The sequence below is a fragment of the Trichomonas vaginalis genome, chromosome III (assembly GCF_026262505.1).
Source record: "Trichomonas vaginalis G3 chromosome III, whole genome shotgun sequence".
NCBI lineage: Eukaryota > Parabasalia > Trichomonadida > Trichomonadidae > Trichomonas > Trichomonas vaginalis.
In genome coordinates this window covers 6,217,325-6,237,700 of record NC_067205.1, presented here as the reverse complement: position 1 = coordinate 6,237,700, position 20,376 = coordinate 6,217,325, and the positions used below count along the sequence as shown (strand labels likewise).

Genomic DNA, 20,376 nt, shown 5'->3' with positions numbered 1-20,376 from the left:
GGGAGACATGCAGTGACAATGTCTCCCGGAATGAGACATGCAGACCGACAAGAGTGCACAATACACTCTTGTCGGTCAAACTTCCTAATACAAAATTTGATTCCCTTATTATCTTCTTAACAAAACTTAAGATTTCAATAATACATCATGAAAACATTCATTTACTACATTCACACTGTTATTCCTTTCTATAAATTAACTCATTTAATAGAATCTTGTTTTTATATCTTATTATTTTCTCATAATACTTCTAATTCCTCTATTTCCTCTTCCACATAAAATTTAATTTTGTAATGCTATCATATACACTTAATGTTTTCAAATTTTCAGATTTAAATTTAATCTTTATTTTCATCATCATTTATAATCTTGTTCCTATATAAAGTTATAATAAATTATCGTCAGATTCTAATATTTATGATTCTTACTACTCAATTCAATATAATTATGTTAGTCACTCATATTCAGGAGAATAATTTAAAAATCTATAGCTCATATTTTGATAGTTATATATTTAGATGATATATATTGCAATTCCGGTTTCAACACGATCAAATGCCAAACCAAGACAAAATATATATGAATTTTCAAAATATCGATTTACATTAGAATCTATATCTAATTTTATCAATACACAAGTAGGGAATGTTCAATACATCTTTGAGCAACGTGAATAGCACAATTTTATAGGATTATTGTTGATTATATAAAATATAAGCCAAATCGAATCTGCTGTATAGTACTTTAGTTTATCATTGAATGTTAAATGTGTTCAGATAAATATTTGAGTCAGATATCGCATTTTCTAATTTCAAAATTTATCTCATGAAGTTAGAATTTATTTGATCATACAACATCATGTTAGTCAAACTAGAGTTCAATGGCGATTCTAAAATGGAACAAATGCTTGTTTTATCAAAATGTTAAAATATTAATCTAAAAAACTTAATATCTAACCAAACCATTCTAGAATTATTATATACAGGTATAGGCAATCTAAATGCACACGGAATTCGGAAAATTAAAAAGAATATTTATGAGATTATTAAATCTTATGTAATTCAATGAAAAGTAGATAATATGAATATCTATAGGCTATATATCAACATATGAGTTTTTGGTTTGACCAATACTATACTAATGTGATCAAATTAATCTGATTTCTTAGATTTTCATTTGAAGCATTTGCAGTAGTAGGGGTACCTTTATATATTAACATATTAAAAAATTGCGCTCCGATTCGCAGTTTCTTCATGATTTTGAGATTGCATTAGATTTCGCGAGGCAGAAAAAAATCACTTTAGATTCCCGTCAAACTCGAAGTATAAGCATGTCTCTATATGTAGAAACTGTCTGCGCTATTTATTTCCCGGCTCAAAAAACCACGGTGTCTGTGTGAGGAAAATACCCATTTTAGGACCCTGGGTAGGGGGTCATGAAAATTTTCCAAGAGTTGGAAATATAGGGTATCAATTCTCTGAAAATGCAAGAAAATTCAACAAAAACTAGATAAATGTATTTTAAATATTAACGAGGTGCTGTATATATTATAATATTTGAACTTCAGTAATCAATAATTATTTTGACACTTTACAAATAGACTCTGACTTCATCAAACAAAGCTTCTCAATTTTTGTTCCCCAGCGTCCCCCACTTGGGGGACGCAATCAACCCCCGGGGGGACAAAACAACATCCTTAGGATATGATAATATAACATTGAGAATTAAAACCATTTTTTTGTCACATTGAAATTACATAAAAATTTCAACTTGACTTTATTTTGACATCAATGAATATCATAAATAAATAAGGTAGAATAATAAGAATAGTCGCTGAAAGTTCAAAAATAATTCATAAAACATTTCAAAAATAATTCATAAAACAATTAAATTTCTGTGAACTGATTAAAAGGTTATTTCATTGAAAATTATTTGACTGTCAATTTTAATTTTTTTTACTTCTACAAAGTATTTTATTATTCGACTCATAATTGAGAAATACATCCACATTATATAAATATAAAGGTATCAATGCTTCTCATTCAACTCCTTACGAAGTTTTCCTCAAACGAGGAAATCATCTTTTTGAATTATGGGGTGGTTCAGGAAACGATATAGTTTTATCTAACCCAATCAGGAGTGCATACGTAAGCGGCTATGTTGTATTCCGTCATTCCATTAAACTTTACCTACACGTAGGATCACAAGCTTATAAAAATGCCTCTTTTCCATCATATGGTGGAGGAGGTCCAGGCCAAATATCAGGTGGTGGCTCATCTGATATCCGACTTCTTCCAGGTGATTATGGCGACTTTTCCGGTCTTAATAGTCGAATTATTGTTTCATCGGGCGCTGGATCAAGTGACGGTTGTTACGAAACGGGTGGTCCTGGTGGTGGATTGATTGGCTATAATAGCACTGGCAACTATGGCCGAGGTGGTACGCAAATATCAGGCGGCGAAGGAGGTATTAAAGGAAGATTTGGTTTCGGTGCCGGAAATGAATCTCGACGATATGATGGTCATACACCGGATGGCAATGCAGGAGGTGGTGGGGGCTATTTTGGCGGCGGAAACTCATATTTACCAGGAAATTGTGGTTCAGGCGGAGGGAGTTCCTTCATCAGTGGCCATAAAGGTTGTATTGCTGTTTTAGAATCATCAGAATCAGAAGAAAATCTGAAGTTTTCAGAATCATTTGATCCATCAATTCATTACAGTGGAATCCAATTTTATCACACCGTCATGATTGATGGCACAGGTAATATGCCAAATCCTCTTGGTGGTAACGAAACGGGCCATTCAGGCGATGGTTTCATTCGAATCACCCAAATCTATCTCCTTGATTGTCCTAGTTACAAATATCATTACTTTGCATTACCTTTCTCATCTTTATTTTTATTCAATTTAATAAATAAATCATAAACATGATCAACAGAATGAGATTAAGAGAGCAAATGCTTTATTCTAATTAGATATTGTTCAAAAAACACAAAATTAGAGTTCATCATTGGCATTGAGTGTAACTTGAGTTGTTTTCACATTCTATTTAAAGGCTAAGAGATCTAATTTGACATTTTGTCGATTTTGTGCAGCTACAAAAGATTTAATATTTTTAGGATCTGCAATTCGATTTTTTTTTAAAAGAAGAAAATCAAGCATCCAACATTTTATGACATCAATAAAATTCCTACTATTTCTAAAGAATGTATCAGTCCATTGTTCATGTCTATTCCGGAACTTCTCAAATCTGGTATGAGGACATCATCACATATCAACGAGAAACTCGAATCCGAGAAGAACTCTAAACATATTTTTTCATTTTGTAATTCATTGAAGAAATTCCAAAATTCAGAATTTGTTTCATTTAGTGCTAAACTTAAAGTAACAAGTTCGCACAAGAAGTCAATTTGTAATATCCACAACATCATCACTCCACAAGTCATGTCTCTTAAAGCTAAGCACGTCATCTTTGATGGCGAAAGTATCCGATCATCACCATTAATGAGTCATCGTCTTCAATGTTCACGTGATTTGATTTTCCAACTTGACATTTCATCGATGTCTATCATTGTTACATCTATTCGCAGTGGTAATGTTGTTTTCCGACGTACATCACCAAAATTTGTTTACAGCACTGGCTTTTCACTTTCTGAGAACGGCCTGTTGTTAGTTGTTGATTACGCATTTTGTTTATCACGTTCATTCCGAATCAAATACGAATTTGGTATTCCTACCGAGATTTCATCATTGTCCGCCATTTCATTACCATCTAAACCTATTTCAGACATATGTGGATATGATTGTATTGTTGTTACATCATATTCATCCACATTTGTTATTTGGGATGCATTTTCAAGAACAATCCACCGCAAAGTTGATTTTTCAGAAAACATTGTTACATCCAAATTTGATGAATCTAGTGGTCTTGTCTGGGTTTTGACCGAGATTTCACTTTATTTGTATAGTATCAATGGCAGTCATCTCGCCCATCGTGAATTCAATAAATCTAAGACATCATCACTTAGTGTTTTTCGATTATCTAATTCCGAATCTATTCGCTATTCATTAGTTGGTTTTGTTAATGGCAATATTATTTTAACATCATATCGAGCGGATTATTCATTCATCGAAATTAAAGAATTAGAAAGTCCTCACCAACATAAAATCATTTCTCTTCAAATCCACGACAGCAACACATGTTTTACATCTAGTGACTCCGATCTTAATGTTACATTATGGACATCTATTGGTGTTGTTTCACCACATTTTCGTCACGAACTATTAACACGATGTCCTATCTGCGGCTCTATTTCATCTGAACAATGTCAATCATGCTCACGTCATTGCTGCAAACGCTGCTGCATGAACGGCACATGTCTTTTTTGCACCGGATTATCTCTCTATGTTTAACTATTTATATATAAATAAATTTTATTCATTTGTTTGTTTCTTATATAAAACTATTATTTTTTTATTATTATTACATTTATTCATATTCTATGCAAGATTTATTCTAAGTCACTGTACAATATCTCTTTATATATGTTGTGCAATCTCTCTTTCAATGAGTTATTTTTCTCATTATTTTATGAATATTTTATTAAAGATAGATTAATTATGAACTTATAATATATTCAAAGTATCATAATCGATCAATCTTTTTAATGAAACTCAAATGTTGTAATAATTTAGATTTTTACAATCGAAACATATATTTTTATAAAAATAAAGATAAAATGAGAGATAATAACAGATAGTATGAGAGATTGCACGCTGACAAATAATAAACATAAATAGAATATGAATATTTGATTGTCATTAATGATGAAATTTGCTCATGTTAACTTGAAGTTTTTCATTTAAGAAGGAAAAAATGACAAATAAGACATGATTGTTCTTCACATAGTTATAAAAGATGCTATATACATTGAATAGACAATGCTTTACACTTTGTAACTCAAATTCGATAAATCAAAATAATTTATGAAAGGAATCATCAAATTTACTTGTAATGAAGGCGACAATATATTGCCTTATTGATGGTCATCACATCAATCAGTCATCAAAAATGATAAATGCCAGAAAATTGTTTTATTTAGGAATTTTTATCAAAAAATACCAAAAAAATTTCAGACTATTCAATTTTAATATTTATCGTTTTGATCGGAACGATAAATAATCCAAAAATAATATTTTAGTGCCAAATGCTTGTTATAAACAATCAATTTACATTGCGGCTGGACTGATTATTATTTAGAAAACCCTCCCAAACTAAATTGGGAAGGAAAAGAAGAAAAACTTTCTAAAGGAGATCAAAATTACTACGTCAGCAACTGCCTATTTGATGACCAGATCACAAGTGGTGCCATATGTTTTCATACATCTCAAGAAACAACCAAACTCTTAGTTGACACCACCAAATTCACAAATTGTAGTAATTCAGGAGATGGAGGATGTTTATACTTCTCCAGTGAAGGTGAATGTGTCCAAGATCGAATAATAAGTGACTCTTCCAAATTAACATCATATGATCGGGGAGTTTATTGTTATTCAGATGTTTCAGACAAAGATTCATTCCAAAACAAAATTCTTTCATCTTCAATCACTAAAAGTGGAAGAGAAAATTTCATTGGATATTTCAATATTTACCTAATTAGCGGAAAAATTAATTTTTCAAATTCAAATATTTCTCATGCAAAAGTTTATGGATATATTATTTTTGGATTTGAAAATTTTAAATCAGAATCAAAAGTTTTATTTTCAATATTTTTTGATAATAAAGATGATTCTTCATATTATGGTCTCTCTGCTTATCTTTGTTCATCATCAACATCAACAATTAGTTATGAATCAACAAATTTCCAAAATATTACTGATGACATTTTAATTCATACAAACAATGTACCACTATTTTTAAAATATTGTTGTTTATCAAATAACAACATTTCTCAGAATTATTTCGATGCATATGATGGAGGCACAATCATAGTTGATAATTGTTTCATTGATGTAGAAAATCCAACAACAACAGGATCAGTTGAAATCAAAAACTTAATAAAATCTTTATCTAACAATGATTATTGTAAGTACTTCATCATTGGAAAAGAAAATCATATTTCAGATATTGATGAAAAACCAAAATATATTAATTTTTCTCTTTTATCTTGTAATTTAATAAACATTTCTTTTACAGTTTGAAGAAATATTGTTATATTCCTCATATAATTTATCATCACCAAATCAGAATTTACCAAATATTCTTCATTTCATCTTTTTTGTCTGAACAAAGAATATCCGGCAACTTTCAAAATATTGTTTATGGTATAAGCTAATTTTAAATGATTACTTACCACTTTCTGACATTCACTCAAAATGTCCAATACAGATCTGAAGAGACATATAAAATAAAACTGTTGTCAGGAAATGTGAAAGAATATCATAAAATAATAATTACACCCTTAAACACATAACTCTTTAAATATATTATTAAAATTCTATTACGATTACCCTACTTTTCCAACATTTAGAAAACATGCATGACCCCCTACCCAGGGTCCAAAAATTGGTATTTTCTGCGCTCAGGCAACATGAGTTTTTGGGCCGCCAAATGAATAGCTCAAATAGTTTCCTCATATAGAGACATGCTTATGCTTAGAGTTTGAAGGGAATCTAAAGTGATTTTTTTCTGCATTTCGAAATCTAATGCAATCTTAAAATCATGATTAAACTGCGAATCTGGGCGCAATTTTTTAATATGTTAATATATGAAGGTACTCCTACTACTGCGAATGCTTCAAATGAAAATTCAAGAAATCAGATTAAGTTGATCACATTAGTATAGTAGTGGTCAATCCAAAAACTCATATGTTGATATATAACCTATAGAGGTGATAATTATCGACTCTTCATTGAAATGCATAAGATTTAATAATCTCATAAATATTCTTTTTAATTTTCAGTATTTCGTGTGCATTTAGATTGCATATACCTGTATATGATATTTCTAGAATGTTTTGGTTAGATATTAGGTTTTTTAGATTAATATTTTAACATTTTGATAAAACAAGCAATTGTTCCATTTTGGAATCGCGATTGAACTCTAGTTTGACTAATATGATGTTGTATGATCAAATGAATTCTAACTTCATGAGATAAAATTTGAAATTTGAAAATGCGATATCTGACTCAAATATTTATCTGAGCACATTTAACATTCAATTATAAACTAAAGTAATATACAGCAGATTCGATTTGGCTTATATTTTAAATATTCAACAAATAATCTTATAAAATTGTGCTATTCACGTTTCTCAAAGATGAATTAAGCATTTACAACTTGTGCATTGATGGAATTAGATATGGATTCTAATGTTAATCGATATTTTGTAAATTGATATATATTTTATCATGGTTTGACATTTGATCGTGTTGAAACCGGAATTGCAATATGCATCATCTATATATATAATTGTCAAAATATGAGCTATAGATTTTTAAATTATGCTCCTGATTATGAGTGACTTATATGATTATATTGAATTGAGTAGTAAGAATCATAAATATTAGAATATTACGATAATGTATTATAACCTTATAGAAGCTTAAGGCTAAAAATGATGATGAAAATGTAGCTCAAATTTAAGTCTAAAATTTGAAAAAATTAAGTGCTTATGATAGTATGACGATATTGGTGTTTGAATGTAAGAAATTAGAGATGTATTAGAAGCATTATGAGAAAATAATAAGATATAAAAACAAATTTTATGAAATAATTTAAGTTATAAGAGGTGTTAACATTGGTAATGTGTGTATAAGATAGTAGAATTGTATTGGATCTTTGATTAGTATTTTATAACAATTTATTAATGTAGATGTGATTAGAATGTTGGATTTCAAAGGAGAAAGCGGATTGTCACTCTTGTTGGTCTGCATGTGTCATTCCGGGAGACATTGCCTGTGCATGTCTCCCAGAATGGCATTTATTGCATCAGAATGATGCGGAACTTTGACCGACAAGAGTGCATTGTGCACTCTTGTTGGTCTGCATGTGTCATTCCTGGAGACATTGCCTCTGCATGTCTCCCAGAATGGGACAATTTATTGCAATCAGAATACGATTGCAAAACTTTGACCGACAAGAGTGCATTGTGCACTCTTGTTGGTCTGCATGTGTCATTCCTGGAGACATTGCCTCTGCATGTCTCCCAGAATGAGACAATTTATTGCAATCAGAATACGATTGCAAAACTTTGACCGACAAGAGTGCATTGTGCACTCTTGTTGGTCTGCATGTGTCATTCCTGGAGACATTGCCTCTGCATGTCTCCCAGAATGGCATACTTTTCCGCATTCATAACTTGAATGCGGAACTTTGACCGACAAGAGTGCATTGTGCACTCTTGTTGGTCTGCATGTGTCATTCCTGATTACATTTTGTTGCACATAAATAAAATCGTTTTAAATTACTTCTTCATTTAAATTATAACAATTATTTTTGGTTTTATATTTTTTTGGATCAAATCCATTTTAATAGAATTTATATACTATTCATCTATTAGTAAACACTACCGTATATTATTTTTTCAGCTATCTTATTTTTTGAAATTTTATTCAAATCTTTGGTCGCAAGAAGAATTGCATGATAAATAAAAAAAAAGGTAGTGGGGCTTCCAGGCACTTCGTGCCCTCTAGCCCCGAAGATGTTTAGTATAAATGAAGTTTTTATTCGGAAAATTGTTAGTCTTCTGGTGTGAATTCGGAGGACTCTTCTTCTTCCTCCATTGCTTCTGGGAAGAAGCCTTCTTCTGGGTCGAAAACATTATATAATGTTTCACTTTTCACAAATTATATATGTTTTCATGTTTTGTCACTTTTCTGTCACTTTTCAGGAAAAAAAACATTTTTATTATTATATATAAATGAATTTTACAAAACCACCGTTACCGTTCTTTGGAAATAAGAGTAAATGTAAAGATATTATATTGAGAGAACTTAAGAAACTACCGAATGGTCTAACATTTGTAGATTTGTTCGGTGGAAGTTTCTATATATCCCATTTGTGCCATACAATATTCCCAGACTCAAAGATTATATGCAATGACTTCGACAACTATATGGACCGTCTCAAACATATTCCAGACACAAACAATATATTGAAAGAGTTAAAAGAAAAGATACCTATAGGTAAGATGGAACGTATACCATTAGATAAGAAAAATATTGTGAGAGAGGTTTTGAAAAAAGCAGAATATATGGACTGGGATAGTATATCTGCTAGACTATTATATAGTGGTGCTATAAGAGTTCATGACATTGAAACACTTATGTCAAAAGTTTTATATCTTAACTATACAAATGTTTTCAAAGAGGACATAGAAAAATATATTGAGGGTATAGAGTTTGTGAGATGTTATTGGACAGAGTTGTATGAAAAATATAAAGACAAGGAAAATGTTTTCTTTATAGTGGACCCGCCGTTCTATAACACATGGGATTTTCAATACCAAGTAGACTGGACTTTGAGAGACTCTTTAGAAACTTTAGACGTTATACATAACCATCCATGCTTTTACTTTACATCCGATAAAAGTGGTTTGGAAACCGTTATGAGATGGTTAGAGGACATACATGACTATGAGTTTAGATATGACAAGATAGAATATGAGAGAGGTCCTATAAACCGGAGAAAGTGTCATAACAAAGAAATTTTATTAGTAAGTAAATGTGGTTTGAAATAGGACTACTTGTTTTAGGTTTTTTCCATTGTGTCATTTATTTCTTTGACGTGGCAGAAAAGTACAGAGAATATGAAGATGAACCAATGCCTGCAAATGTTCAGTATATGTACTCGTAAGAGATATTTTTATCTAATATTAAATGGACGCACAGAACTTAGCGAATGCACAGCAACCTGGACAACCAAACCCAGAGAATATTCCAAATGAAGTTAGAATACAAACTGCAATGGCAAACTATGGTCAAGTGCCAACAGATGTACAAATGCAAACTGCCATGTCAAATGACGCTGCGTTAGGTTTGCCACCATGGTATGCAAATATGAGATGGAAAGAGTTTTATACAAACCCTGAAGTGGGATATAAACAACTTTATGCAGATGACGCGAACACAGGAGTTGACCCAGAATATGTTTTCTACCAGAGGAGAAACAGAATGTATGAGCTCCAGTTAAAGAATGCTATGGAACTCAACAGGAAACGTAAGAGACTAGGCGGACATTAGATTTTTACATATAGTAAAATGGGTTTCTTCAGTAAGATAGGAAACTTCTTTCGAAATGTTGGAAGAGGTATATGGAATGGAATAAAAACCGTAGGAAGAGGAATTTGGAACGGTGTCAAAAATATTGGTAAAAGGGTAGGTCAGTTTGTTGGTATTATACCTAAAGACCCTGAACCAGAAGAGCAAGCTCCTGTTATACAACAGCCTGAACCTGCACCACAGTCTAGTTGGCAACCAAATCCAACACCTCAACCGTATTAAAAAATTATATTTTTACCGTTCGATAGTAGTTGTATATGAAACTAAGTTCTAAGTAAAACGCATGGTATAATGGAATTATTCTTTTTCTTCCATCTGTAGTAAACCATACTTGAAAGTCTGAAATACTTCCACTTGGTGGTTCGTATAACTTTGTAGGTTTTTCGTAAAAGTCATTTGCCAAGCATAAGAAAGAGTTTTGGGCGCCAGAAAATGAAGCATGAACAATAATAGCAGCTGGGTCGAAAACATTTTCATATGTTCCATTAGGGTTTTCGACTTCATAAAAGTCTGGGTGTACTGGATATGCTGCAGGCTGATTTAACATCCTCATAAATCTATACCATGCCAAGTTGTTATATTTTGTAGAAATATAAACGTTTTCTCCAAGGTCTTCTATTCTATTGATTTTAACAGTTGCATTTTTCCTGTCATAAATAATATCGAGATGGTATTCTCCCTCGTCAATGTTATACTGGTTTGCATATTCGATATAGATATCGTTTATTTTTTCTTGAAAAGCTTGAAGAGTTGTTTCTAAGTTTACAAGCAAACTAACTTGTAAAAGTTTTCCCTGTTCAAATTTCTCATACATACGTTTTTCTTTGTTATAGTATCGAACTTCAAAACGACCGTAAATGGGAAACCATGTATGGCTTCTGAAATGAACTTCATTCTACGAAAGCCAATAGCTTTTGTGACCGATGGGTCTCTTAGCCATCTTAATGGGTAGTCAAAACGATAGCCTTCATGCTTTACGGTCTCTGTCTCAAACTTTTGACCGACATTAGTAAAAAGTTCATCTAATGGTTTAGTTGTAGCAACTCTTGAATTTTCTTTTTCTATTGGAAGCATATTTTATCTAGAATAAAAATGTCAAATGAAACAGCGTCTATGAGAGAAATACAACACAACCGACAACTCATTATGCAAGCTCTAAATAAGAACACAACAAACTTTTCAAACTATTCTAAGATATCTGAGTCATTGAAAGAAGGAAACTTAAAACTGACAATAAACCCAATGACAGATGAGTTTCTGTTTCAAGACAATAAGAACCATACTGTCTGTATAAATCCAACAAAAGGAACTTTAAACGAGAAACCTATAAATGAACTTCTTTTGAAAACAGATGTTGACAACAAAGCTGACAAAGAATATGTAGACGATGCAATAGCAAAAGAAGAAGAAAGAGCTAACAATGCTTATGCAACAAAAGAACATACTCATCCTGAACTAGCAGACAAAACATATGTTGACAATAAAATGTCAAGTGAAGTGACGAGAGCTGAAAACGAATATTCTAAAAAGACTCATACACATTCTATATCTGAAATAACAGACTTACAAGAAACCTTAAACAGGAAAAGTGCCGTTGGACATACACATACCATTGCAAATATTACAAACTTACAAGAAACCTTAAACAGGAAAAGTGCCGTTGGACATACACATACCATTGCAAATATTACAAACTTACAAGAAACCTTAAACAGGAAAACTGCCGTTGGACATACACATACCATTGCAAATATTACAAACTTACAAGAAACCTTAAACAGGAAAACTGCCGTTGGACATACACATACCATTGCAAATATTACAAACTTACAAGAAACCTTAAACAGGAAAAGTGCTGTTGGACATACACATACATCTTCTGAAATAACAGACTTAAACGTTAGCCTTGAAAATAAAGCAGATAAAACATATGTCAATGAAATATACCAAAGTTTGATAGGAACAAAAAATATTGAAACTATTGTTGGTGACTTTTCTGTCAATGAAGAAAATAAATATTTTAGATGGCAGTTTGTACAGTCCTTAGAAAATGGTACACGGTGTAAACTCATTCCGAAAAATAACAATGAAATGTATGTAAGCTATAAAAAGAATGATGGTACACAAGTTAAAGTTCCATTAGACAACAACTGCTACTTAAACTTATATGGAGACGAACAAAAGAAATATTTAAGAGTTTATGAAATGACAGATATGACATTGCCTGACCCAGCTCCAGCACCATATTATTATGACTATGGAGATGACGTCAGAACACCACATGTAGATGAACAAAAGCTAACATTATATTTAGATTATTATAGATATAAAAGATATAATGCAATAGAAAAAAACGAGAATAGTATACTATTATGAAGATGACAGAAATAAATATTATAGTCAAGATTTTACCTACCCTGAAAACATAAGATTATATTATAAAAAATATTCTGACACAAACCAGAAGAAACCTGAAATAGTTGCACTATATTTTAAGTTCAAAAGAGACAATCCTATAATGTCTCATATGTTTGATTTAATGAACCCAGTAGGTTCTATTTATACATCTATGGAAGCAAGAGGTCCTCAAGTAATGTTTGGTGTTGGTGCATGGGAACAAATAGTCGACAGGTTTTTGTATTGTGCAAACTCTTCAAAGGAAACAGGTGGAAGTAAAACGATTTCAGGTGAAAATTTACCTGCACACAGTCACTACATAGATTTAAGTACATCTCAAGCAGGTTGGCATAAGCATAGATATTGGGATTGGTCAGGAATGACAAAAGGTAAAGGATATGATGTTAAAGACGACGTTAAGTTTGCTATAAATTGTTACTGGGATGACACGCAGGGAGAAGGAAACCATACACATTTCGTTTCAGGATATACGCAAACAACGGGACAAAGTAAAGAATACATGCCACCTTACATGACAGTTTACGCATGGTATAGAATTGCTTAGTCGTCATTTTCAACTTCTTTAGCATATTCGTCAGGAGTTGTCTTATATTTGTTAGGAACTGTTTTTGAAAGTATACCACCTTGAACTTTGACAAGTTTGAAACGAGGTCTGACAATAGTAGTTTTATCTTCTGCTTGCAGTGTGTACATTTTGCCATGTTTGCCTAAAACTTCATAATATTCTCTTGTATACTTTCTTCTATTTTTACGAACACGAATGTGAGTACCTGTCGGGTTCCCATTGTTGTCATAGTCAATAGTATTTTCATATGGGTCGCGTTTAGGTATTTCTATTTTTACTTTGTCACCTTTCTGAAGTTTGAAGCCCGGCATTCTTTCTTGTTTGTCTCTTTTGACTAAATTATTAAATATATAGTCTTTCTCTAAGTCAGGGTTGTTTTTCATTTCTTCGGGGGAGTGGTTTCCCAAACCTTTTTGTTTACGGCTATTGTAAATATTTAAAACTTGTCTCATCTTTGCCATGGAGAAGTGTCTATATTTGTCGTCATATGACATTTCATTTGCTTCACCACCTTGTGGTTGGTTTAAGTCTCTTAACATTTTTATACAACCGTCAATGACACCAAGAGCAGAATGGTTTTGGTCGACAATGAAATATTGGTTTACATTTTTTGAACGCAGATAGTTTTTTACCTCATCTGATTTGAAAGAACTTTCACAGTCAGATGTCAGTTTTGTTGGATGGTATTTGTCAACGAATATTGTCAAAGCAGTTTTCACATCTAAAATATTTTTGGACCATAATGGTATGGCTTCACAGTATCTTGTGTTTTGACCAACAAATATTAGCCAGTATGGTGGTCCATCTGTTCTAACTCTCGGAATGTTTTCCAAGATATCCATAAACCAAGCATTTGGTGTTGAACTAAAGATTTTTACCATGAGTGCTTTCTTTGTCGCTTTAGAAACATAGGGGTCCTTGTTTGGATTCGTCATTTTTTATCCTATAAGAAATGGGTTTATTTGGCGCATTAGCAGGAGTTGCATCCAGATTTTTGCCCGCAGTGGGAACAATAGCCAGAGGTGTATTTGGAGTTGGAAGGAAGATTTTGAGTACATTAGGTATACTTAAAGAGAAAGCACAACTTATTATACAAACTGTACAGAAAGGTTGGGATGTAGCACGAGATGCAACAAATCTTATTCCAAATCCTGAAACAAGAGGAAAAGTTCAAGGATGGATGGACAATGTAGGAAGACAAGCAGGAAACTATTATAACAAAGCAAATGACTACTATAACCAAGCAGGACACTATATGGACCAAGGTGAAAGATTCTTTAACAGAGGATATAACCATGCACAACAATGGGTAAACAATAACCAACCTCAACCGCCTCAAACGTGGGGAATGTAAAGTTTTTTACTGAGATGAAATGAACAATACAGCATTGAGACAAATGGGTTCAAGATGGATTTGTCGGCTTCCAGCAGTTACACAACGTGTTTGTCAAGTTCTTCCTATACCTCAGGAAGTTTTAGACCGACTTAAAAAACAACAACAACCAGTTGAAAACAAACCAAACTAAATTTTTTTACTGAGATGAAATGACCGAAGAAGTTGAAACGGTAGATTTGACACCACAAACAAAAAGTTCAGAACCATTGTCAAAACCTGTCAAAGAACTTACAGATGAAGAGAAAAATTCAATAATAGAAAGTGCCAGGTCTGGAAATACAAACCCTAACTACAAAGTCACTTTTCATAAAAATGGAACGGCAAGTATCTCAAAAAAGAAACAGACCCTCACAAATAAAATATTGAAGTCTGAAGGAGCTTTCGAGACAACAGATGGAAAAGTTTACTTCACTGACCAACAGTTCATTATAGAACATCTCATTGACTTAGAGTCGAAATATTCTAAACTTTACAACAAACACAAAAAGTTGAAAGGAAAACAAAAACAAATGGCATATGATATTTATGAAGATGTTGACGACACAACTGTTCCTGCAGGTGAGGTAAAGTCAGAGAAACCGAAAAGTGACGAAAAACCGATAGAAGAAGAAAAACCAAAAACTGAAGATAAACCAAAACCAAAGTTTAGTTTGGAAACTAAACCAAGTCAACCTTCATTAGCTGGTATGGGTTGGCGTCAAAGACTTATGGCAGCAGGCGGTTATGTAAAGTAAAGAAAAAAAAATTTTTTTTCTTTTTATAAAAATGCCCCCATATAGAATGGATAGAAAATCTGCTAGAATAAAAGCAGAGTTGCAAAGATATGGTTGGAGAGTTTCGAAGAAGTTTAAATATAGGAAGGGAAGACCCATAAAAGTCTATGACAAATTGTCTGGTCTTCGCTACGAAATGGATTTGGAAACAGCACGTGCCAATTATCCAAACAGACTAGAGAGGTTAGAAGAAGAACGTCTTATGGACATGCCTTTCGATGTTAGTGAACATTGCATGAAGTAAAAATTTATTTTTTAAAAAGTGACATTTTTTAATTTTATTTGAAATGTACGCTGAGTTTGTTGGAGAAGACCGTTGGGAAACTTGTTTGTTAGATGAGAAATATGAAATGGCATACCATTTTAAAACAATATATTTTTACATATATTAAATGCTTCAGGTTGAAAAAACAAAGAACAAAAGTAGCAGATACAAAACCGTTAGACTATATCTTTACAAATGCTGGTAGGACTATTTCAGATGAAGAAATTTCATCCCAAGCATACAGGTTTGACTATCCAATTCGTTGGCTTCAAAAGTCCTTCAGATGCAAAGGCAATAGGATTTAGAAGAGTTTTGTTTTCAAATAGAACTAACGCATTTATGTTCGCAGTATATTTTCATGGGCAGTATAAAGGTTCTGATGGTCTAATAGACAAATTTGACGAAATGAGAATCTTTACAGTTCGTTCAGACGAAAGTCTTGAGAAAACTCTAAATGACTTTCAAACTCAAATGAACAAATATTATTGGGAATTTCAAGAAAAATACGACTCTTTACTAAATGGAACATACTATCTGAAACTAGAATATGACAAGATGAACTCCACCGTTTCATTTCAAAAGATTGAAATTAACCCTCCAAGAGATACAGAGTTTTTATTTTGGGGAGTAGACAAACGTTCTTGGGCACAATTTCTTCGGTTACTAAACCAGAACGAACCATTACCACCAGATGGTCCATTTAAATTTATACTTCCACCAGCAGATTTGACAGTTTATAGAAACGTGTTTGACCCTCAAAATGTTATGTGTCATGCAAGTTTCAGTTCAAGCAACAATAGTTTTCTATGTATTGGTAAGGACTTTTATGACTTTGCTTCTAAATTCTACGAACCACCTAGTAACAGTTTCTCTGACTTTCAAGTTTGGTTCACAACAAATGGTGTGCAACATATTATTCCATTGTACTATGACTTTTATCTCGAATTGTCTTTCATATATAACTACGGAAAAGTGCTGAAAACGTATTGAAAAATAATGTTTATGTTAGCATGTTAGATCTAACACGTTTTCTAACCTCATGAATTTGTCAAGACTTCTTCGTAAATGTTTTGTCAAGACTTCTTCGTAAATGTTTTGTCAAGACTTCTTCGTAAATGTTTTGTCAAAACTTCTTCGTACATGTTTTGTCAAAACTTCTTCGTACATGTTTTGTCAAGACTTCTTCGTAAATGTTTTGTCAAGACTTCTTCGTAAATGTTTTGTCAAGACTTCTTCGTACATGTTTTGTCAAGACTTCTTCGTAAATGTTTTGTCAAAACTTCTTCGTAAATGTTTTGTCAAAACTTCTTCGTACATGTTTTGTCAAAACTTCTTCGTACATGTTTTGTCAAGACTTCTTCGTAAATGTTTTGTCAAGACTTCTTCGTAAATGTTTTGTCATGACTTCTTCGTAATGAGTGTAAAGGACCCAAAAATAAAGTTTATGTTAACATGTTAGATCTAACATGTTTTCTAACATGTTTTCTAACCTCTTGAATTTGTCATGAATTTCCTTAAGATAGAAAAAATAAAGTTAGTTTTATTTTTTTATTTTGTATGTTAGATATGATTTCAGGGATTTTTTTGACGAAGTGTTACTCTTCACTTCGTCAAAAAATAACAGTTATCTAATGAAAAAGTGTCATTTTTTTGTATTTTTTTGTATGTTAGATATGATTTCAGGGATTTTTTTGAAGTGTTACTCTTCACTTCGTCAAAAAATAACAGTTATCTAATGAAAAAGTGTCATTTTTTTGTATTTTTTTGTATGTTAGATATGATTTCAGGGATTTTTTTGACGAAGTGTTACTCTTCACTTCGTCAAAAAAATAACAGTTATCTAATGAAAAAGTGTCATTTTTTGTTTTTTTTGTATGTTAGATATGATTTCAGGGATTTTTTTTGACGAAGTGTTACTCTTCACTTCGTCAAAAAATAACAGTTATCTAATGAAAAAGTGTCATTTTTTGTATTTTTTTGTATGTTAGATATGATTTCAGGGATTTTTTTGACGAAGTGTTACTCTTCACTTCGTCAAAAAATAACAGTTATCTAATGAAAAAGTGTCATTTTTTGTATTTTTTTGTATGTTAGATATGATTTCAGGGATTTTTTTGACGAAGTGTTACTCTTCACTTCGTCAAAAAATAACAGTTATCTAATGAAAAAGTGTCATTTTTTGTATTTTTTTGTATGTTAGATATGATTTCAGGGATTTTTTTGACGAAGTGTTACTCTTCACTTCGTCAAAAAATAACAGTTATCTAATGAAAAAGTGTCATTTTTTGTATTTTTTTGTATGTTAGATATTGATTTCAGGGATTTTTTTGACGAAGTGTTACTCTTCACTTCGTCAAAAAATAACAGTTATCTAATGAAAAAGTGTCATTTTTTGTATTTTTTTGTATGTTAGATATGATTTCAGGGATTTTTTTACGAAGTGTTACTCTTCACTCGTCAAAAAAATAACAGTTATCTAATGAAAAAGTGTCATTTTTTTGTATTTTTTTGTATGTAAGATATGATTTTCAGGGATTTTTTTGACGAAGTGTTACTCTTCACTTCGTCAAAAAATAACAGTTATCTAATGAAAAAGTGTCATGATTTCATCGTAAATGTTTTGTCAAGACTTCTTCGTATATGTTTTGTCATGACTTCATCGTACATGTTTTGTCATGACTTCTTCGTAAACTAAACGTAAATGTTTTGTGAAGAATATAGCAACCGCCGGAATTCAGACGGTTGCTTTTTATACAAAATTCATGCAGGAAATTCTTGAGTTTTGGTTGAAAGAATACGGTGGAGCCAAAAGTGGCTCGACCTCAAAACAAGCATTTTATGAGCTTACAAAGGGTGTTATGAATGAATTCAAATGTATTTACATACATCCTGACCTCGTTCATTTTGTTGCTGAATTCAGCAAAAATAAAGTTTATGTTAACATGTTAGATCTAACATGTTTTCTAACATGTTTTCTAACCTCATGAATTTTCATGACTTCTTCGTAAATGTTTTGTCAAGACTTCTTCGTAAATGTTTTGTCAAGACTTCTTCGTAAATGTTTTGTCAAGACTTCATCGTACATGTTTTGTCATGACTTCTTCGTAAATGTTTTGTCATGACTTCTTCGTAAATGTTTTGTCATGACTTCTTCGTAATGAGTGTAAAGGACCCAAAAATATAATTTAGGGTAGAAGGTTAGATCTAACCTGTTTTCTACCCTCTTGAATTTTCATGAATTTTCCCGAAATAAAAAATAAAGTTAGTTTTATTTTTTTTTATTTTTTTTATTTTGTATAAAAAAATAAAAAATGTCAACAATCGGCACAACAACAACAATTCAAACAACAGCACCAAACTCTTTAGTCATGAATCCAACATCTATGTTAGTAGAGATGAAAAGCTTCATTCCTTCTTCATATACTTTTGAAACAGAAATCCAGAAGATAAAGCAAGAACTTTTAACATGTAATTTAGACTGTAGTGCGAAAGATGAAGAAAATGAACAGTATCTTTATGACATGCAGGACATTATTGACCATTTACCCAAATTGCCTGAAATTCAGCAACAAAAACTAACCATTCCTGAATTCGACGAAATTGAAGTGAAACCAACTGACTCAGTAGAAATAAAGAAGTTCATACGAAAGGTAAACTATGAGTTTCTAGGATTTCATTGCAACCATAAGGTTATGGACAAAGATTGCGACATGGTATATAAGAACATCTCTGACATATATAAATCTGAAGAATTTAAGACCTACGACAACTTTGTTTCGTTAGTTGCTGAATGTGTATGGGAAATAAGAGATAAAGATAGAAGAGGCAAAGTATGGAACAAACAAATAAAACCAGCAACTTTTGAGTTAAAGAAAACCATTGACGCTTTAGTTGTTCTAGCAGGTAAGGTTTCAGAATATAACGCAAAAATGAACCCGCAATGTTCTAAATGTAAAGCAGCAATGAGGAAATATAACTACTCCGTCAAAGAGATAGAAAGAATGAGAAACGACTATGCAGACTTAAAGACAGAGATGTCAAACATTGAGTTTGAAACAGTTGGAAAGATAGACAATGACACCAAAGTGGTTAGAATAGGTGATTTAAACGTAAGATACTCAAAGAAATACAACAAATATTCTTTGTCAGACATTATATCTCCATCTGGAAAGAGACCGCAGGACTGGGTTAGAATTGCTTCTAGTCAGAAAATTTTGACAAGAAATCCTGAGCTTATGATATCGGTAAAATTCTATGGAACTACAGCATATCTCATCGACAAAAGTCTTATACCAATAGTTTTGTTATGGTTAGACCCAGTTGTTGGATATAACTTCATAACATATGGTTCATTCGATACGGAACGTTGCAGTGAAGGCTTACTTTACATCGTTCAGAAACCGAAGGACTTCAACACAAAAAGATATAAGATAGGAAGGACATATAATATAACTCTAAGATATGACAGTACAGTCAATAGAGTCAAGGTTGTGTTAGTTAATGATATGAGAGCTGCTGAAACAGAACTACTTGAAAAGTTTGAGAAAATGTATGGTGCTCCCATAAAAGGTAAAGAAACGTTTGAAGTAGATGAGATAGATAAAGCTATAAAATTATTTGACGAAGTTGCTGAAAAATACATGTAAAGCGTTTATTTTTGGTCTTTTGTGAAAGTCAGA

At 32.0% G+C, this 20,376-nt stretch overlaps 13 protein-coding genes across 13 annotated transcripts, besides 2 other annotated features; 11 read left to right on the top strand and 2 right to left on the bottom strand.

The window, feature by feature from the left end:
- Positions 1–1,991: 1,991 nt before the first annotated feature.
- On the top strand, positions 1,992–2,924 carry TVAGG3_0651530 (glycine-rich protein family; the record flags this gene model as incomplete). The annotated part of the gene is made up of 1 exon (XM_001282711.2): positions 1,992–2,924. One exon carries the CDS (start codon positions 1,992–1,994, stop codon positions 2,922–2,924), a length of 933 nt encoding a protein of 310 aa, XP_001282712.2.
- A 161-nt stretch (positions 2,925–3,085) lies between these two features.
- TVAGG3_0651520 (aggrephagy protein) lies at positions 3,086–4,412 on the top strand (the record flags this gene model as incomplete). Its single annotated transcript, XM_001296855.2, has 1 exon — positions 3,225–4,412. One exon carries the CDS (start codon positions 3,225–3,227, stop codon positions 4,410–4,412), a length of 1,188 nt encoding a protein of 395 aa, XP_001296856.1.
- A 1,935-nt stretch (positions 4,413–6,347) lies between these two features.
- Positions 6,348–6,372: a mobile genetic element.
- Positions 6,373–8,920: 2,548 nt separating this feature from the next.
- TVAGG3_0651500 (phage tail repeat-like family) lies at positions 8,921–9,739 on the top strand (the record flags this gene model as incomplete). The annotated part of the gene is made up of 1 exon (XM_051241656.1): positions 8,921–9,739. One exon carries the CDS (start codon positions 8,921–8,923, stop codon positions 9,737–9,739), a length of 819 nt encoding a protein of 272 aa, XP_051088243.1.
- A 262-nt stretch (positions 9,740–10,001) lies between these two features.
- TVAGG3_0651490 (uncharacterized protein) lies at positions 10,002–10,241 on the top strand (the record flags this gene model as incomplete). The annotated part of the gene is made up of 1 exon (XM_051241655.1): positions 10,002–10,241. The coding sequence occupies one exon, from the start codon at positions 10,002–10,004 to the stop codon at positions 10,239–10,241; it is 240 nt and encodes a 79-aa protein (XP_051088242.1).
- Positions 10,242–10,259: 18 nt separating this feature from the next.
- Positions 10,260–10,502, top strand: TVAGG3_0651480 (serine threonine-protein phosphatase family; the record flags this gene model as incomplete). The annotated part of the gene is made up of 1 exon (XM_051241654.1): positions 10,260–10,502. The coding sequence occupies one exon, from the start codon at positions 10,260–10,262 to the stop codon at positions 10,500–10,502; it is 243 nt and encodes an 80-aa protein (XP_051088241.1).
- A 4-nt stretch (positions 10,503–10,506) lies between these two features.
- TVAGG3_0651470 (uncharacterized protein) lies at positions 10,507–11,036 on the bottom strand (the record flags this gene model as incomplete). The annotated part of the gene is made up of 1 exon (XM_051241653.1): positions 10,507–11,034. A coding segment is annotated over one exon (528 nt), but the record flags the coding sequence as incomplete, so codon positions are not given.
- Positions 11,037–11,807: 771 nt separating this feature from the next.
- Positions 11,808–20,376: part of a mobile genetic element that runs on past the window's edge.
- Positions 13,239–13,646, bottom strand: TVAGG3_0651460 (uncharacterized protein; the record flags this gene model as incomplete). Its single annotated transcript, XM_051241652.1, has 1 exon — positions 13,239–13,646. One exon carries the CDS (start codon positions 13,644–13,646, stop codon positions 13,239–13,241), a length of 408 nt encoding a protein of 135 aa, XP_051088239.1.
- TVAGG3_0651450 (uncharacterized protein) lies at positions 14,637–14,789 on the top strand (the record flags this gene model as incomplete). The annotated part of the gene is made up of 1 exon (XM_051241651.1): positions 14,637–14,789. One exon carries the CDS (start codon positions 14,637–14,639, stop codon positions 14,787–14,789), a length of 153 nt encoding a protein of 50 aa, XP_051088238.1.
- On the top strand, positions 15,169–15,393 carry TVAGG3_0651440 (phage tail repeat-like family; the record flags this gene model as incomplete). Its single annotated transcript, XM_051241650.1, has 1 exon — positions 15,169–15,393. One exon carries the CDS (start codon positions 15,169–15,171, stop codon positions 15,391–15,393), a length of 225 nt encoding a protein of 74 aa, XP_051088237.1.
- TVAGG3_0651430 (uncharacterized protein) lies at positions 15,440–15,676 on the top strand (the record flags this gene model as incomplete). Its single annotated transcript, XM_051241649.1, has 1 exon — positions 15,440–15,676. One exon carries the CDS (start codon positions 15,440–15,442, stop codon positions 15,674–15,676), a length of 237 nt encoding a protein of 78 aa, XP_051088236.1.
- Positions 16,103–16,687, top strand: TVAGG3_0651420 (uncharacterized protein; the record flags this gene model as incomplete). The annotated part of the gene is made up of 1 exon (XM_051241648.1): positions 16,103–16,687. The coding sequence occupies one exon, from the start codon at positions 16,103–16,105 to the stop codon at positions 16,685–16,687; it is 585 nt and encodes a 194-aa protein (XP_051088235.1).
- On the top strand, positions 19,009–19,730 carry TVAGG3_0651410 (organellar and viral DNA polymerase type B; the record flags this gene model as incomplete). The annotated part of the gene is made up of 1 exon (XM_051241647.1): positions 19,009–19,730. A coding segment is annotated over one exon (722 nt), but the record flags the coding sequence as incomplete, so codon positions are not given.
- TVAGG3_0651400 (organellar and viral DNA polymerase type B) lies at positions 19,933–20,343 on the top strand (the record flags this gene model as incomplete). Its single annotated transcript, XM_051241646.1, has 1 exon — positions 19,933–20,343. The coding sequence occupies one exon, from the start codon at positions 19,933–19,935 to the stop codon at positions 20,341–20,343; it is 411 nt and encodes a 136-aa protein (XP_051088233.1).